General features: G+C 36.9%; 1 protein-coding gene across 4 annotated transcripts in view; it reads right to left on the bottom strand.

Annotated features, from left to right (window-relative positions):
• Positions 1-21,137, bottom strand: part of LOC139979541 (uncharacterized) — a 118,867-nt gene that overhangs the window by 60,479 nt on the left and 37,251 nt on the right. For all 4 annotated transcript variants that reach the window (XR_011797203.1, XR_011797204.1, XM_071990458.1 and 1 more), the window contains exon 2: positions 3,176-3,366. Coding sequence is in view for 2 of the 4 variants with exons in the window: in XM_071990458.1 (XP_071846559.1) it covers positions 3,176-3,366 (191 nt within the window). In the remaining 2 variants the exon portion in view is untranslated. The remainder of the gene's footprint in view (positions 1-3,175; positions 3,367-21,137) is intronic.

Below are 21,137 nucleotides of genomic sequence, written 5' to 3'. Positions count from 1 at the left end.
AAGCCCCAAATAGTTGTTACCAGACAGATCTTTGCATGATATCTTATTATTAAGGAATTATAATTTGCTAACATTACACGGTCTATATGACTCAAAAATAGGGCAAAGGTTGTCACAATTTACCGTATAAGAGTTTACAACTGCTATAACACGAAATGTAGTTCGGTGTCAGCAGTTTTAGATTGCATAATACAAAATCTACCATATTTCTGGAAATTAGGTTACCACGCATTCAAACTTTCAAATCACTGATAGATCTTGTGAAAAGATCTTTACATCAACAGACTTTTTAGTCGTTTTTGCAATTTTGTTTAAACTGCCCATAAGCTAGCCCAAATAAATGTTGATTGAGCTTCCTGACATTGCGAGCATGCGACAAACAGGAAGCGTTGATATATCTATAATGGATTTCTTCAAAACAAATTGAATAAATAAACAGTTACATTTTATGAACTGATCAAACCTCGTGACATCCCTTACCTTTATCAGATTAATGCAGGACACTTGTCTGAGAGATTGAACTATCTGATTCATCTCAAGAAATGAAATATTCTTGAAGTGTTTTATACAATTTTTTTTTTGGCTACATCGCAGCTGATTTGGTGGACAAGTGTCCATCCTTATGAACGTCATTGGTTGACTCAATCTACTGACCGATGAAACCTACCATAGAATAAATAGCCTTACATTATGTATGTAACCAGAGCATAACCTGGTTAGTGTTTTGTACAGTTATCATTTTCTTTTATTTTCCACCTTTTGTTTCTATCCATTTAATCATTTTCTTTCATTTTCTTATCTTTGTTTTTATTCATTTGATCATTTTCTTTTGTTTCTTTGTTTTTATTCATTTGACAATGAATAACCTTTACTTGGTAGATTTATGAGTTCCCTACTTTTCACTTTTATTGCTAACTACTACATGGCAACAGTTAGTGGTCGGGTGGCCCTGTGTGACCTGTCTTTTTCTTAAGCTAAGTAATTGTTTTGCGTGGTCCTATTTTCTAGGAATATATGAGTGGCTCCAAGAGTCTATCCTTTTCAGAACCGTGGGTTAAATAGACAATTTTATAACTTTTGTTTGGTTAGATAGGAATGTTTTGGTGATAGATGATTATTTTAAATGTACCAAAGGACACTATAAATTAAGTAATGTGTCTGGTAAATTATGTATTAAGTATTAATTGACAGCTGGTTGGTCACTGGACCTCAGATACCAGGAAGTGGAGGGCAAGCTGGTCTAGAGTAGGAGGGGGGAAAGTTGAGACAAAGGCCAAATCATGAATATTCAATGAACCAAGCTTTGTGTTTAATTGGTTTAAGTTGGTCATGTGTGAGTTGCCTTGTACTATTATTATGGGATGAATTCTTATTATTATGGGATGTATTCTTATTATTATGGGATGGAGTGAATAAGGTAGCATGGTAGGGGGAAATTAAGATAAGACACTGATGCCGAGTTAAGTTACAGTAGTTACAGTAGTTAGAGGAGAAGAAGGGAAGGATTAAGTTTGTAATAGTTAGAGGAGAAGAGGGGAAGGATTAACTTTGAAATGGTTGGGCACGAGATCATAATTATTTTCTTAGACTAACTTCATCAGTAATAGAGTAGAGGACCAGTATTAAATTAATTAGAAGTTAAATGGACACTTAATTGAAGCTATTTACCCATGGAGTTTTTATAGAAGTTTAGTGAATACCTGGAGCTTGTTCTACAAATGGATATTCTATTTTAGTAAAAGCCTGGAACTGTTTTACAAGGAAATTTCATATTTAATAAATTGTACCACCCGGAGCTGTACCAATGGAGGCAGAACTTTATTTCATCCTGTACTAATATCTGGCAACGATATAATTTTCTGTTGTGATGTAACTGAACTATAAATTCCCATTTTAATTCAATGTTTGGATCCGGAAGTGAACCCCTGCGATGACCCAACCCGAGTGATGAACAGTTTCTCCTAGAGACGCCCCAAGCTGAGACGCCCCAAGAGGTTATTTCCCCGAGTAGCGAGCTGTCCAGAGAACCACCCAATCCAGAGACGTCCCCAACTAAGTGAACCGCCCTAGAAGTTTCCCAAGGAGACAATTTCGTTCTCAAATTGTATTCGGTCGACCCGCGCCGCGATTTCGTTATTATTTTCGTTGGGACTGATAAGTATTATTTTTCATTAAGTTCAGTGGAGTCGTTATAAGAAGTAAGAGTTCCGAGATATGTAAGTTACACCCATTCATATAATTTCACATTAAGTTAAAGTAACCCCATTGATATTAATACAACGTCCATGTGCATCGTAAACACACCACTTTACCTTTATTTGTTTGTTTTTGTGTGAGCATTCCGCCTTTTTAAGTTGTCCCCACGGTCTCAGAGTAAATCGGCCCTACCCTGATTTGGAGGTGCCACTTGTAATCTTCCCAAACCTAAAAATATATTTAAGCCTCGTCACTGCGTTTTTGACCGGCTACATGTACATAGGTGATAGACATCTACATTTATTTATGTGTAGACATATATTTAATTTGGAGAGTAATACCGTGGGTTTTAGACACTATCATTACTGATTGACAATATTGTAAGGCTGAATTGTTCACGTTTTCACATCCGTCAATTCCCGAATTGTCGGAGTTCTGACTAAATGCTTTATTGGACACAAGGGAGTGTTGGCATCCCTTTCGGCATAAATAAAACTAGATCGTAAAGAATGGAAGATTAGAAAGTGCATCGCAAAGATGGAAAGATGGAATTTTACTCGACATTTACGCTACGTTACATGTCTGAATATATGAAAGAAAGCAACATATAAAACTAGTGTCTGGACAACGTATTCTCTACAATGTATAGGAACAAAATAGATAAGAGAGTAATTTGAAATGAATAAAAGATCTTGAAATAAATCGTGAACCGTGAACTGATCGTAACCCAATCCCTGACTTTGCAAATATATATATATATATATAAACATAAATATATATATGTATGTATGAATATATATAATTCAAATTGTAGTGAATCAGAAAATCCAGAACAGTGAAAATCTTCCAGCCGCCACCGGGATTCGAACCCGGGCCTCTATGTCCAGAGGTTCGACACCGGTAAGGAAGATCGTACTTCCACTGTGCGGATGTGGAGACTAACGTCCTGGTTGAAAATATGCCTGCGTACTTTACTTACGTTGACATTGACCGAAGGCGTTTCGTTCCCAACCTTTACAACAACCATAGGAGAACTGGCCACTTTTGCAAAAGGCCGCGGCTGGTGCTGATGATTTGTACGGGTTAAATTTGGCACGAGCGTTCGTCCTGCCTCTACCAATAGAAGGTGGTCTACTTCTTTGTATATTTGATGGAAAGAAGGCACCATAGCTGTAAAAACAAAAAAAGGAAATCATCTGGGTAAATTAATTTGAATATATTAGAGAAATACTCTACATTTTTATTGAAGTGCAAAATGTATAAACAGCTTTTCAGTTGAAAAATATCATCATTTGTATAGATGATATATGATATTTGTGCTCTTCCAAATACAATTGTTTGCTTTACTATGGGGGTGACAGATTGAAGCTTGCATCTAATACGTGGCTGTCAGCAAATATTGCATGTATTTCTTACACTGCCCAATGTAAACCACTGTGTTGGAAAGGGTAGCAGTAAACGACCATATTGTACACTTTGTGTCTGTCAAGAGACATTTCGTGAAAGCAATGACCTAGTACTGACAACCATCATATGGCATAATATTCTCCACGGGACGCTAAGATCCATAATTGGTGTTACTGGGGAAAGTATTTTCTCATCGAGCCTGCACCAAAATGCCATATTTCTTCTTGAGATCTGACATCAAAAACACTGAAGTTAAAAGCTGTGAAACGAAAACACGGTTTCCCGTAAAAGTGATATTTGTTCACAGCTTATAGCGATCACTAGCGTGTTAAATTTTTTAGTTATCTATACAATTTTTAACTCGTCACTGAAATAGGACAACCCACGTTTAAGGGGCTTAGAAGTGTGAAATGCTAACTGAAACGCAAATATTTACTCAGCACCCTTTACATCGTTTCCACAGTTCAATTTTGTATAGGTCCAAACAAGGTGAATCATTTAAAATAGCATATATCGAATAATAAGCCAGCGATTATATCATTGTTGTCGTTGCCGAATTATTTCATATAGATATTTCAACAAACTTCTTTCATGTTATTGTTAGTTTACAATAACTCCTGTTAACTATGACGGTGTTTCAACTCCGATTCAATTGTTACATCGATTGTAAACTATACAGTGGACCCCCCAGGGGTTTTAAAGTTTTGACGGTTGTATTAGTAAAGCTAGTATAATCAGTTCCAACAACTCCCTGGTATAATCTATACATTCTCGTCATACCGTTGAAGGTTTGGTGTTCTCTATATTCCTGTTGCCTTGAGTTGTTTTATTCCTCCAAAAACATTAAACCGACACATTATTACACAGTTAATGTTAGGTCTTCAGTCGGCGAATGTATACGTTGGATAGGGTGGGCCTCGGCCTAACATAACAGTGTGGTAGGCTGGTAGCATTAGGCTAGTGTTGATTTTTGTTGTGTAAAGCAGTGTACTGTTTCAATATATCAAACATCCGTTGTGGAACTGTTACATCCAGTATGAAATGAGTTGTTTGAGGATATTACAAAGAGTGAAAAGCATCATCGTCCGTCGAGTAAGGGTATTCATACTTAGTTTCAAGGGGCATAGATATAAGATATGTCAATGACACGACTTTGATACGAAACCCATTAACCAACTATTCATTACGTATTGAGAATTGAGGGGTTAAATCTGCAGGGAGCGTAGTTTCTCCATCTCTTAACATCTCCCTGATCCAACTAACACACTTCCAATGGCTGGAAAGTTATACGTCTACACGTCTGTTGACGTCCAGTGTGGGTATATCAAAATTCCGTAGGTTCCGTACAAATACCGTATAACAATACAACAGACGAGAATCAATATAGTTCGAACGAACAAGACATTATTTCAAATGCGGTCATACTATATATTACCAATTATAGTAAAATTTCCTACTGATTTATTGATAGCAAAGGGGTTACCAAGATGAAAGTTAGGCACATGTGTCACCAAATATGTTTATCGTTTGAAAGTACGCATGGCTATTTCCTGTACTTCGTTGGGAAAACAGGTGTTATAATTAACGAAGACAGTAGCGATAACTCTTCGTTAATGTTTCTCTTTTATGAAGAGACACTTAAAAGAATTATAGCGAATTTAGTGATTTGGTGGACACAGCTATTGACCACCGGTATTCGAGGTAGATTAAAGAGAATTTAACAGATGAATACACTGGAACACCTGTAAATACCACCCACTGGTCAATACAATGTTACCCCTCAAATTGTAAGGTCAAATTGGCATAAAAGTTGCGAGTAACTTGCAAACATTGTGTTTTTCCTTACACGCAATCGAAATGCTTATATGCCTAGGTGGCTACGGTGATTCGAGCTCTGATGTATAGAGCATAGACCAAATTAAAGTAATATTACATAAGTATTCCTTCCCATCATTATCATTACTTAAGAAAACAGATACACGAGAACAGATACATCAATTTCTAATGGGTTAACTCAGAAATTCTTCATAAAACACCTACAATGATGTAGTTTAAGATAGAAAAATGGGCATATTTTAGTCAAAGGTATATAGAATACTCATTCCCAAGGATATGGATAATGGAGTTATATTTCCTCTCAATTGACAAAAAAAGAGTTACAAATGGTCAGTTCACTCCGTTGTTATTTTACCCGTCTCTTTTCCTCTGCGTAGTAAAGTATTTATCTCATCAATAGTTTGCTTTTCATATTCAGTTTCGATTACAACAGAGAAGGCAAAGAGAGGACCCGTGGCTTACCGTCACAAACTGATGACGGTTAAAGCATTATTACATACTCTTTGAACATCGTGCGGAGGGGTGGGGCTAAGGTGGTAGGGATAGGGTAGAGTGGCAGTGTGCATCTTATGTGCGATAAGAATCTTTGGATCCCATTGTCGTGACACCATTTGCGAGGAGGGCTCTAAAACTGTTTCTTGCATGCAATTAAACACATCCGCGTAGGGGTAGGTTCACACCGACCATTCTGCTACGCATTAAGTTAATGGAATACCCACAAGGAGACTGAAGCTGACTATCATTTGTCGGATGCTGCACTTTTCTATTATAGTCACACTATACATGTCATGGTGCATGGCAGGTATATTATAATGTCGTTATTTATCTGTTTAAATGAGTTATATAACAAGGTCGTAAATTCCACATGTGAATCTTTGTATGAAACATAAAACTTTTGGCAGAAAAAATAACGTTTTGTATACACGTTTACATTTCAGATCGTCGAACTGCAGGGTCGTAACTATACATCGATGGACTCCAATAACTCACAATGGGGGTCTGTTATGAGTACCATTCTTTGGGGAGCCTGTTGGACATAGTTAGTGTCCATATTGTATAGGGTGATGAATGATTTTGTCACAGTTAAGACCCACCACCCCCCTACTAGTCCCTGGTTTCTAACCTATTCCCATAGCGGTACATATAATTAACTATGGATATAGTTGAACTATATACCGTTAAATATATAATTCTTGAATTCATATCGGCAGTCATCGTGTTGAAGTTAGACATGACATAAGTATACGATTTGTGTGTATATATATATATATATATATATATATATATATATATATATATATATATATATATATATATATATATATATATATATATATATAATCCGGTGCTGATATCCGGTGCTGATATAGCACTAATCCGGTGCTGATATCTTTCATTTTAAGTCACTTTAACTGAGTTTGGGTGAACTGTGTGGAACGTGGAACTGTGTGCATTGACTCGAGGAGGAAAAAAATAAAATATAAAAAAATAAAATATTTCATCTGTCTATAGTTTCGTCATTGAATATCTTTACGCAACATCATTTCTGAAAACATTTGGTAAACCTGCAAAAGCCGTCATGATCCATTATGTGGATGTTTGCAAATAGACAACAAGGTACATCCTCACAAGTCATGCACCAACCACAGCGGGTAAATTCTGTTTCTTAGAGATGTTTGCTAATTTGGCTAGAAACTACTGTCGCCAAATTTACCCAGCGGTTCTACATTTGATTTATAATGCAGAGGACAATCGCTATCATGTGATAAACCAGTGAGCCTCAAAATCGTCGAAACTCGGCTAGCAAGGTCGTGGTTCATTGACTTTGTGAGCTTGTATTTTATGCAAATTTGCCAACTCTCTTGTGGCTATATAGAGATGGCAATTAGTTAACGGCGGAGGGTTGTTCCAGTAAATTCTTTTGAAAAGAGAAGAAAGGGAATCGAACTGTAGTCCTAAAATTGTGTTTAACTATTATTGAAAGTCCCAATTACACGGCTTATTTCATCTCGGCCGTTTCCGTGGTGATGTCACTTTAAATATGTAATTACGAAATACAATGTGACGTTTCTCTGTTAATCTGACCCAGGTGGGATAAATACTCCTCCAGTGGTGCAACGGTATTGGGTGCACCGTATACCCCACATAACGTCGACATTACAAAACAACTTTTGTTAACAAAAGATTGGCCAGACTGGTTGGAATTTTTGAGTAACATAATCCTTCCTGTAACAATGACCGTTGATCCTCAAGAAGAAAGAAACCTATTCAAAAAACATGTGATGCCGAGCATTGTGCAACAGGATTCAACGTGTATACAAACATCGTTTGATCGTTGCGCGATTTGAAGTCATCCTCAATTTGACCCTGTGTATTGTGACATGGGAAATATGATTTACAAGTCGCCATGCGCCCATGCATGTCTGCCAATCTCATGCATAAAACCTTCTGTTTATTTGGTATAATACCGGGGTATTCCCCCCACACGGTGGCGTTAAGTATTCGCGTACCTAATCAGGATGCTCGTAAAATTCAGAAGCGATAACTATACAGGTATATTAAGCTCTTGTAATTATAAAAACAGATTTGGGGTTTTAGAAAGCTTTCCTTTCGACTATGAAACATAAGAAAGAATACACCAAAATTATCTTTACATTTTCCATATTTGTGTTCAATCAATGTTCCTTTGCGAACCTCACGGCACGGTACGCACTAAGCCTCTCGGGATGTTAGGCATTTCTTGCGTAGTACAACCTCCGACTGCTTTCTTTTGTTGATACAGTAACTATTTTATGAAACAATACACTGTCAATATCTGCCAAAAGTTGGTGACAACTTCGTGTGAAAATAATATACACGTGTCAAGGGGAACAATTTGAAACCTCAGGGCAAAGAGATACTATATATTATAACAAACGCAATCGCGATGGGCCCCCGCCGTGCCCTCTTTGACCACTGTGGCTACAACCTCTCACCGGGATAACAGTTTGAAGAGATCAAACATGACGTTATCAGGGTATCCTTCGCCAGCTTCCTCGCATTGCAATAGCCCGATCTCAGTGTGAGTCTTAACTAATTCTTAAAGTTCGTAAAAAGTGTTTAACCATGGTTTAACTGTTAAAAGTGTTGATAGTACGGTGACTTCTAGTCAAAACTGTGATGCGTGTAGACGAGGTGATGTTACCACTGGCCTAGGGCATCATGTCGTGTACCAAGATAAGAAAAAAAATGGCCTAAACCGTATACTATTCAAAACATATACGAGTAGGCTAAAACTTCAACAAGCTGACATGCGGTCACATCATGTAAACAACCACGAACAGTTATTCATAGCTATACACTAAGACGTGATTTTTCCATTATTATTCATGGTTTTTTCATTTTGTGTGTTTCATCAGGAACAATGCATTAAGGCTGTGACGCCGGAGTAACCCATGTTAACGTCCCAGTATGTTATAGCTAGTATAATATGCATATAGGAACTAAAATGCTAATTACATTCTAGACTATAAATGGTACATGTTGCAGGAATATGTAATACTATAGGTTAGGTTTAAACGCAAGGTTGTGTTAATAACTACTTTTTGTGTGAAGTTCAAATGGGAGTGTACACTCGCCGCCCCCACGTGAGGACACGCGTCCTAGGCCCAGAACGAGTGGAATACTTTTTCTACCGACTGAGCGTAACCAAACCTCCTTCCACCCCACGCCCACCCCACCCCCACCACCCCGCCCTTTCGCAAATCACCGTCGTGGATTATATCTAACGCTCCGCGTCAGTATGAACTATCGCTGAAGAAACTCTAGTTGGACCACCGACCTTAACCTACACATATTAGACTGTATACGACGCCTTGCCTTACATGCCTTCTGATGTGGATGTCAGAGTTGTCCACAAACCCCAACTTTTCGAGACACAATCTGAGTCATTATTATACTATGATACGCATAACAGTGCTTCGTAAAAGATCAAGTTCATAGTGTAATATTGTAATGGAAAAAAAACAAGAGATGAACAAATATTTATTTGGAAACTTAAAGATCAGATCAGCTCTTTATCTTCACGACGTATTGTCATGCGTACACCAACTTCACCAAAGTCATGCGGCCTGTGTCTGTTTCATAATTCAGTTATTTATCACTTGCACGGTACGGTACTACTATGGCAACATATGCGTATGGAATGCGACAAAAAGTCTGTCGACTTTTGTACATTACTAAAATATATGATATATCAGATTTTAGTTCAACAAAAAGTACTCTACTTTTGAATTTCAGAAACGTCTCACGAACCCCCTGGGATGGACTCACGCACCCCTGGGGGTTCATGCACCCCAGTTAGGGAACCCCTGCACTATACGGAAGACAGCATACAACCAGTCAGGGAAAAGTTCCTTCGCAAACGTCAGCAAAAATAAGATAAAGCCCAGTTGCGATGTATCGATGCATGGACGATTGTTAGGACCCATTTCCCATTTCGGCATGACTGTTGACATTTCTCAAATCATGTTAATCAGGCACGTAGTAATATGTAACGTATGTCAACATAGCTGATACTGGGTATAGTGTGCAAACCAGGAACATATAACAATGATAAAGTGTAAATAATGATGTAGTATGTTTTGTGATCTGAAGAGGATTCACGTGTCTGAGATATCATCTAGCGTATCAGCAAATGATTCCGTTCTTTTGGTAATGTTATACCTTGTCAGATAACACACTGGCACCATATCCGTCATAGAAATTGTTTGCATATCGTCTGCCAGTGAGAGCTACCCGTGATTTGCCAACGAGGCCCGATTGATTCACATCTACAAAGTGAATGATATATACATAGCTTTCTAACTTCTGTTGACGCCTTAAATAACTCTTACATAAATATCACAAAAAACAAGAGGGTTCAAGATTACAAATCAATGCTAACGTGCGTAATCGGCATTACGTCAAACGTGTAGGGACCTTATCGACGACACTCTCATCCGGCCGCTACTGTGGAAGAGTCAGTGGTAAAGATGACGATATAGATGAACTCCACGAGGGACTCTAATAAGCTAATAATTCCCAACGAGTATTTGAATCCAATGCAAAGCTCACGTAGAATCGGAACTTACCCTAATGTCATGATTCTTGCCCCCCCCCTCCCCCTCTCAGCCCTAAACGTATATCCCACCTGCATTGGTATCTGAAGGTCTCGTTAAATTGACAACCCATTTTGGGACCCCGCTGTATGGCCGCACGTAAACATAGCATAATTTGGACGTATACTGTAGGACACAAGCATCCAGTGCGGTTGTATGGACTAAAACAAGTTTTGCAGGTTGAGTCCCATACTTCTGTAACATGTCAACTTTGACACGCGCGGACATCCAAAGATCACTACACCCAAGAGAGGAAGTACTATAAAGTCTAGTACACTTCGACTGTGTCTTGGGATGCATATAACAAACAAACGTTTCGATACTCGAAACAACACATATACCAGAAAGTACATCTCAGTCCAGTCAGCCTGAGAATTGAACATGTTTCAGGACATTCATACTTTATTAAAAGTCGTCATGTTTTCTGGTAATTTAAACCTTACGGTAGGTATGTGAACGCTTGTTTGAATTAGAAGTATGTATAGGCAGAACCGTACATAGAAGCTATAATAACAGAATGTCCCTTGAAATGATTAAGACGGAGGATGAGTGTTGTGAGGGAGCTATCGTGTTGTATTAACGGTCATTGGCACTGACAATTCCAACAGCAAACGCGTCTGTCTTGCCCACGCGTATCACCAGTTCAGTCCTGTGTATGGTTATATGCATAGCCTACAAGTAATCGTATATGGATAACTGGATTCAAATATCTAAGTCTTCAAAGATAATTAATGCTAAATCTGAAATACATGAAACCTTTTGTGTCAGTTAATCAGATTTGTAAAGATTTTTAAGTTTGTAATTGGTTTAAGTATGTACTACCAGGCCGAAGGCGCGGTTTAAGTGATCATCGCGGCTATAGTAAATAACTATAGCAGCGTTAACGTGACGTTGATGAGTGAAGGGTTTTCAAAGAATTGTTCATTGATACTCATTGATTACCAGGCTCTTGAAGACAAAACTTGAAGAGAAACTTGATAGAATGAGTGGCTTTTCTAAATCGAAAAAGGTCACCATGCGTCCGTTACTAATACATCGCTAATTTCAGCCAAGCTCAAAATTGCATCGCAAGTTTTCCATTTTTAGCAAATATTTTCAAAACAAAGTGGAAAGGATGATGACAAGTCGACAAATAGTGAAATTACATGAAATTATATTTACCAGCATGGACCGTACCGTACTTTTTCCAGAGCGATGTTAAATAATGAGTGTAAAAGTTTAAACATCACATAGAATGTACGTTGCGTGTATGCCACTGTAAACACATTATATATCATCATGCGATGTGTGACAAATTTATCAAGGACAAATAGGTGATGCATGTAACCCAAGGGCGCTATGTTGCTGATATGAAGTTAAAATAACATTAATATTAGAAAAATTACATATTTTAAAGCTAGACCTATAAGTAAATGTATAGTGGAAAGCTGAGGGGGGAATTTTAGACAACGGAAAATAGCAAGGGAATGTATGGCTAGGACGACACATACATTGTCTAGCCATAGTACATTACTTGGCTATTTTCGATGTTCGCAAGCTGAATATTTTGAAAAATGGATTAGTTATAGAAACCGTAACTAGACTTCACATTGTTTTTTTTTATATTATTGAATGACATAACAAACAAAAGTCTACCGGAAGTCACTATTTAAGTGGATAACGAGGAAACGAGCTTTAAGAAGCCATGATGGATCGAATTTATGAAATTCAACACTGGGAAAGTTCTTTCTTCTTAATGAGAATAACGTCCATCTTTGAAAGTTGAAAGCTTGTCAACAGGGAGAAATTACTGTAAATGCATGAGTGTTCGAGGTCGTTAAATGTATACAAAGTTACAAACCACATGTTTTTGTATAGACAAACCACGTTGTCCACACTATAAACCAGTTTATTTATAAATCGTCTCAAACTGTTTGTACACGTGGTTTTGTGTGCCAATAATTACTTAGGCCGAGATCGATATCAATGCATAAAAGCAATCAACCTCAGTGGTAACTAATGTCAATATCCAGGATTTAACACGAAGTACACGAAGATTTTGGTCCACATTCACAAAGAGAGACAGCTTTTGTGTTGGTCTTGAAATAACACAACCCCATAGCCTACAAAACTTTTACATCGATATCAAAAATGCTTCATGACATATGATATTGCTTTAAAGAAAATTACTCGTTGCCATAAATATGTTACAGCGCAAGTGGTTCACCTTTCCTTCTTCCCACATTATCGATGTCGAAAATAGATTGTGATCGGAACTTAACCTTTTCTAAAGTGGGAAAACCATGAGTAATACGTTAAGTCAACATGAGTATAGGCTATAGAAAACGATAAGCACTGATACAGCGATGCAACTTCGATGTGAACTGGATTAGATACCAACCGAAAAAAAGTTAGTGTAAATGTTAATTATGTAAACAACAGCTCTGATGGATATAATTACCAATTTACAACTCCATCGACCTACTGACCTTTATAATTTTAAATCGTGGGTTATCTTAGATAAGAACAACGACTCTCTTCAAGCTAATTGAAGCTATCTGTTGACATATTATACTTCAATAACAGTGATATACGCTTTAACTTAAATCATTGAAAGATATACTACAATAGTCTAGACGCAATATTTAAAAAAAAGCATAGCTGTAGTCATCCGTACAGCATTTCATAATATGTGATATTCTTTTCTGCAAAGTGTCAAGTTTCCTTTATGCCCCTCTGTACTCTTTTCCAAAGACAAATTTGAACGGAAGCATTGATACGAAGTTCGAAAACCCACATATCAATTTGTTGGTTTTTAAGAGATAATAATTATAGTAATCTGATAAGATGCCTAGGTGCAAAGGTTTGTCTAATGTCGTACATTTAATGTTGACAGCACCATCACACCATCTGCCTAAGATAACTTTTTGCATGATCTGGACAAACAATATGTATAACCTAATAACCCTATACTTTGGTGAGTACTATAAGCAGCCGTCAAGTTATACTTATGTAAATCATCCTTTCAGAGAAGACTTTGTTTTATTTCTGTATCAAAGCAGGCACTGAATACATATCCAATGTTTAAAATAACCCTGTGTCACTTACGCACAGTGACGATTATAGTCGGTACATAACATCATTAGTATAGTATAGCAGACGTGTGCAGTTGAGTGTATAAACAATGTTTGTTTGTCTTCTTTTGGTTAGGTTATCAGCCTATATGTAGGCCTACAGCATCACATACCTTACTCATTGTCTGACATAAGCATATGTAACAACTGTGTTGTTCCATGGATTAACATACGTCATTAAATGATTAAAGTTTCTTTTCTTTTCGTCCCTTTCGTCTTGTTCTACCTATAATCATTCGACTACTTCAGGTGTCCAGTGGTATTTTATCCATGATCAGTGAATGTTTCGTCATGCAAGTAAATTAAAGTCACATCCAATTAAAAACGCCAATTTTGGAACAGTAGTTTGGATCCAATTTACCAAAATCATCATGTGATATCTAAAGTTGTCGAAAGTTAATCTTTATAGTATTAACAGATAACTTGGAGAAAATGGAACTTAATTCAATCCATATATATGCAGTATGCTTCCAAATATTGATTTGCTGTATAACTGTAACTGAAAGTCGGATTATCATTGACTGTTACATCTTTTATGATTCTTATCGCTTCATTATACACGCTTCATCACTTCACATCTCATCACGTTTACTTCCTAAATTACAATGATAACTCTTTTAATTTAGATTAAGAGTTAGTTTATGATGGGCCCGATATATCTGATAATTGTCTAGTTTCGGTACCATATCGACTTCATCTTGTGATACACATTCTATCTTAGTTCTCTTTATATTTTTTTTTGTACAATCGCTTTCTGTCAAATGTCATAAACTGCGATGTTTGGTTTATAAAGCAATAGGCCACCACTTCAATTCTGAAGTTGCGTTTTCTTTATAAAGTCCTTAACATCCATTCCTAGCATATCTTCGTAACCCTTTCTTCATAACTGCACGTATAGAATTTCTTTTATTTAAAAGTTGATAAAATTCCGAGGTGATACACTACAGATAGTTTATCAAGTCATTAGAGTTGATAAGAATCATTTTCACGACATATCTATGCTCATTAATGTGTTGATATACAAGTCAATTAGGTACTAGGAATTTAACTTTTGAACCACTGCAGCTGTTTGTGGTTTGGAGACAAAGTTAACACTTAAACTATACATAATATAGTATACAAAATGTTTCCCATAACGACCACCATTAGGAAGTCCTGCTTGTCCCAGGAAATAAGGTTCGTGCAACGTAGGTTAGCATTGAACTGTTACAAATAGACAACAGGGAAACCAGCTTAATACAGAAAATATCTCGGGAGTAGGGGGGGGGGGGGATCATGAGATCTCGAGAGAACTTCTGAATCGAACTTTGGTGTCCGTAGTGTTTGTTATTTTTGCTCTTTCTCTTAACATTTTGTTGTCATATTTTCTTCTCGAACAATGAACAGATACAAATGTAAAACACAAGGATGCTGAAATGCCGCAGTTAGGAGGGGTCCATAGCCATTATTACTGAGCGTCCCTTGGATGGTGGTATGAAGTGGTATATACCACTTCATACCATCAGGGAAGTAATATATTTGACACAACTGCTAAACATTGGTCCTTGCCTCATTCTATACCACTACAGAAGTAGAGTATTGATCAATTATATTGATCAATAATACTAATAAAGAACGTAGAAAGCAAATCCATCAATGATTTCCATTGTCATTACTCATTACATACTGGGACACTAATTAATTGAAAAAAACGAATTGGAATTTCCTTTAACGTTGAGTGGGCCGCGATGCAGATTCACAGGAAGCTGAAGTAGCCTGTCATTAGTTACTAAAGGTTCAAAGGGTTGAGTTTGATAAACCGTCATCGGAATATATCAATATCTATAAATATAAATGTATATAAATATCTTACCCAAAGACAGTGTTCAAAGAACGCCGTCGCCAGGGAGAAACAAAACTTGAACATTTTTGTTTGGAGTTTAATAGATTTATTTCATTTATAAATCGTTTAAAACAAAATTAATGTATTATTGTTGTCACCTTTCCGAAATGCTTCTTCTGTTTGGGCGTGATGTTTTTACGATCTACTGTCTCAGTCACGTGACATTATACCTCGTGCCGGAGACGTAAGACGATAGCCAGCGATCTCCGAGTTGGTAGAATACACAGAATCCACACATCACACAAAAAAAGATGAGAAAAAAAAGTCTAGACTTGTTTATGTTATGTTAAAGGACGGAAGTCATGGAAACATGGTACAAATTTACTCTTCGAGAGTGATTTACGATGTGAAGATACTACCTAACGAAATGAGATTTGTACCTGAAATGACACTGCCAACGTTCATCATGAATGTAAATAACGTTGCTGTTTTTAATGTATATTTACATTAAAGTCGTTCAATGTCATGACCTCTTCCTATAGAAAGGACCGATAAGATTGATTATTTCTCTGTAAGCTCAAGGGCAAATCATTTTGTTTGATGTTAGATGACTATTGGAAAAGACAGCTATAGGTTTGTCAAATAAAATTCGTTACATCCCCAAAATGGCTAATCGATGATTACATAAAGGTAGGGAAAAAAATGATAAATGAAAGTATACATAAGACAGAGGTTATTGCATGGTCTTTATATTTTCAAATGGTTCCCCAAATGGATTGGGGGGGGGGGTATTATTTAGGTACCGTAAATAACGTTTGGCATTAGTTTTAAAGTCAGTACTGAAACCCGTTAGCGCCCTCTCTCCCATATCAATAGAATAAGTTTCATAACTTAGTCGCAAAATTAATTTTGCATGACTTACGTGATTTGCAAGGTCAAGACAAATGTAAATTATCCGAAATTGTCAAAAGTAGGAATGGAAACGTTTGTCGATCTTTCAAGCATTTCTTACTTATATTGTAACTTATTGCGTTTGTCAATAGTTGTTTATTTCGCTTTACTTAATGATCAGCTCATTCTAAATGTTTGCCCATAGATTAAATAAGACAACAGCAGAATTTACAATTTCCAACTTAGTGTCTGTAAAAAACATTCGTAGAAATAAATGGCAACGTCTTGTAACAACCCGAGAATTTTTGACAAAAGAATTTATTTCCGACTTGTGATTTTTGTTCAGAACGATTTTTCAATCAAACTTTTTTGGACTGAATACTAGTAAAAGGCTATGCGTTGGTTTGTAAATGTATACGAACCAAACGGTATCTGAAGTTCACGCGAGCACAGTTTTATCCGTCGGTATCATCACGATCAATTGAATATTAAGGTACCCTGCACTTTCTCAACCACGGAGATGAATGTAGACCAAACAGTTAGTCTTATCAGTCGCCAAATGAAACATCAAATCAAACTTGTAAACGAGTCAATGTGCCTTTTTGAAGCCCAATAGACACGTTTTAAGAATATAACCGTTTAACCTATGACCACTGGAAATGTTTCAACCTATTTATCATTACAAAAGGCGCCCTAACTTCGTTTATTATTTTTAAAATGGTCCAACCGAACTTTGATTGAGTTGTTGATTGATATACATGTTGCCAGGGTTCTATAGGGCCTCACTCACATAGGGAGATGTTTAGAAAAGTCATCCTTTGAGAAGCGGTAGTGGAAACGGTGACAATTCACCTGCTATGTCTCTTTCTTTCAACTGAACAATTCTCAAAAGTTTGACAATCCAGACATCACCGACAGAGAGTGTTAAAGAACGTCGCACACTGTGCTGAATGATCTAGCACCTCTTGATCCAACAAGGTGAAGTCATTTTGGACCCTTGTTTTTTTTTGTTTTTTTTTTGCTTCCTTTTTTCTTTTTCTTTCATGGCAAGTAAGGCGTTTTTCTAACTTGCCATGAGCGGACGTATGTCTTTATCTCCAAATAAAGAAATCCGATAAGGCAAGAGTAACGTTCTTCAAAGCCGATCACTGAAATCAGTTTTTCAAACGTAAGATTTTTGAAGAATGAGATACAGAGAAAGATTTTGTATTATACGTGCGTAAGAAGCGGAATATAGTATTAACATTCGCACATACATTACAAGGTTTTTCACTATAATTTTCGCATTACATTTTATTGGATACACATCATTGTCTGAAAGCTTTTCTGTCTCGGCATTGGTCTAAATATTTCAAGATCTCACAGGAATACCGGCTCCAATATGAACTACGACCTCTATTCAGTTAAAAACATACTACTTGTTGTATACCTATTACGGAATGATATCATACTACAAAAAAAAAATATGTTTTCGCTATTCCATTTTTGTTATATAACCTTAGGTTAACTCATTATAACATCGCATTCAATCGACTTCATGTTTTTTGTCCTTCTTTCTTCTTCCTTTGGCGTTATGCATCCTACTGACCTTGTTCAGGCGTCAGCGGATGATAGCATACTAAAATAAAAACTGTTTTCGCTATTCCATTTTGTTATATAACCTTAGGTCAACTCATTGTAATATCGCATTTCAAATCGACTTCATGTTTTTCGTCCATTGCACTGCTGTCTATTTCCATCTTTCTTCTTCCGTTGGCTCTATGCATCCTACTGACCTTGTTCTGGCGTCAGCGGATGATATATAAAGCAAACATCCAGGAGAGTTCACCCTGAACCATGGGTTCCTCTTAAAACCATGAGAGAAATGTTTCATTTACCCGTCCCTATAGTCCACATGTCAATATAGATAGAAGAATCATATCTTCAAATACATAATTCTCTGATATATAAGCTGACAGGTTTTCATAGCGGTGGCGTGAGCTTTGAATCTTTGGTGGTCGAGTTGGGCTATACCATATTTCATGTTACTCTTGCACATCCTTTAAGCCCTTAAACAAACATGAGTCGAATACCCGACAAAGAGAACGGCTGTTTTGCCAAAGTAGAAATGAGAGGTACCATCGGTTGTCTGTAGAATCAATGATCCATGTCGCATTAATTGCAATCACTACTAGAGATGCCGCTCCCTGTTAAAACGCATCGGTGGACTTCTAACACCCACTGTATATAAGCAAATGGCGGATCCCTGATAGAAGCATGTGTGAATGAATGTAAGCAAGAATATGTGCTATTTACAATCTGAGGATGTCTTTGTTATTTGACATTCTCTTTTCCAGCTAACTGTATCAGAATAGAACGAATATTTATATTTAAGAAAAAAAAACACTTTTATTTCAGGTTATCTTCAAGAAGCCATAGGTAAAATCAAACCTGAAAGGTTTCTTTGTCTACAACACATCAATATTAGGGGAGGAAAGGGTGAGGGGGGCGGGTGGAGAGAGGGAACAGATAATTCGTTAACTTTCTTTTTAACTTATTCAAAACTATAAACGACGAGGGTGCGTCATACTTGAAGGGAGGGTGGCCAAACTATTAATGTGCCGGCATATTTGCCGCAACAGCAGCACCGGTGGTCTGTGCCAAACCTACTTGATGAGACTTTACGTCGGTGCTGTCATAAAATAGTACTTTGTATCAACTTTTAAGGGACGTATAAAAGAACGTTCACATACCCAAAATAATACTTATAAGCTATGACCCTGAATAAAACATAATCAGCCTTTTCTTTTCTTAAACGTAATCACGGTGTTCCTTTTTATCTACTACTTCCTTAACCATATCGGGGAAACTTGACACGCTACATAAAAAGATCATCTTAAAATCTCCCAAAATATATATCAGGATTGTTTGCACTTTGCGAAGGGTCCTCTCCATCATATTATCAGAACATGGACATGTTTTAAAGCGGTGTTGATAACTGTCTACGTGCATGGTTTATCACCTCCATTCATTCTGTGTACCCTAGCCCGATAAACTTCCATGTGTGGTTTCACGATGATGGCAAAGGGAAGTCTTTAGTTCTCTCTCAAGGGCAGCTATCTCTGTTTATTCAAGAACCAACCTCTACGTCATAATCATGACAGCTCTATTTATCCACTGGATTTACAACTTTTAATAATCATAGACCATCTGAAATATGATTATCCTTATCTGCAAGAGGCAGGCAAACCAATGAGTAGGTCTAGCGTATAAAACGACGTCATGATGCGTGTTCAGCTGGAGGTATTTCCGTACTAGTTGATAAAAATCAGCTTAAAAAAAATGGGAATAAAAGAGAGAGTTCATACGGACATGACTATAGAAACTATAAAAAAATATATATATATATATAAAGCAAGTTAAATGCATCTCTTTGATTTGGGTACGGTAATTCCTCCCATTGGTTTATAGCCAAGATAATCACGTTTTTCTTTTATAACTATTCCTATTTGTTAATTATTATCAGGTTGGCGCCTTCTTGATAGATACTCTTAACATGGAACAAATCAGTCACTACTTGCTTAGGTCCATCACGAGACGTACCCACTATTTGAAGAAAATAAATAGTTGAATACCTTTGCAGATAATACGGCAAGTGCACGATTAACATTCATTGATTACATCACACCTAGGCAATTCATCCACAGTGGATGTACAGCATATGCAGGCAATCCAAAATATGCACATCTATTCAGCACTTTGGGACTATCTATGGTCATATCAACACGAGTTTCAAATGTTTCGGTAGAGTTAATTTTCATAGTTAGTATCGAAACGGTGCTTAAATCTCGAAACACGAGAGAATTTATGAAGTATACTTTAGTTTACATCACCAATAATTTCCTATTAGCATATTCCGTTATCAGCGAACGGTCATGTTAACATGTTATTACTACAAGACTACATATATCAAACTTTGTTTTTCAAAGAATTAATGGAAACCCCAGTCCTCAGTCTTACATTGGATGGAAGGTGAAAAAGAGGCCAGGTGTCACACAGTTTACGGACATGCTTCTTTTTTTAAGACGCAAGAAGAAAAATGGCGCGGGGCGCCAAGGATCTTAAAATAACATTCCTTCGCTCTATTTTAATGATCAGCAAGAACCCCAAACTGAACCCTTTTCTATATCAACAGTTCTTTGCATTGTTGACTCAGCCAGTACGTGAAGAGTGGATGTTGAGTTCATATTCATTTCATGACACATGCATGTGTTCGGAATATTTGATTAGGTTCTTGAAAAATGTTGCAAATACACAATAAAATTTTCCGATTTAACTTTTTTGAGTATGGGGAGATATAAGTATGACAGGGAGAGTAATGAGCTCTGCATCTTTTTATTTATTTCTGCTTCGGTTATTGAATTATTCACGTTAATTCATGCAGACAAAAGCTTGAGTACGTAAATAAATATGACGAAATGCGAAGAACTCTGATAGCTTAGTACACCGTGTCCTAAATCTTAACAGGCAAGGTTATTAGAGTTCCCTCCAAAATGTATACATGAGGACAATGGTATAACGCCTCCCCACCCACCCCCCACCCCTTCCCTCTCCCCAGCCGTAAGTTGCTATCGGATGCATGTTAAAGAAAAACGTTACGGGTAGTCATATCTTTATAATCTGGAACTAAGCCATTTAAATTGACTTTGAATTTTTTTAATTCTAATTGATGTGATTAGTTTATTCGAATTATAT

Source organism: Apostichopus japonicus, chromosome 14 (genome assembly GCF_037975245.1).
Source record: "Apostichopus japonicus isolate 1M-3 chromosome 14, ASM3797524v1, whole genome shotgun sequence".
NCBI lineage: Eukaryota > Metazoa > Echinodermata > Holothuroidea > Aspidochirotida > Stichopodidae > Apostichopus > Apostichopus japonicus.
The sequence above is the reverse complement of the archived record's forward strand: the minus strand, read 5'-3'. Positions and strand labels throughout refer to the sequence as shown.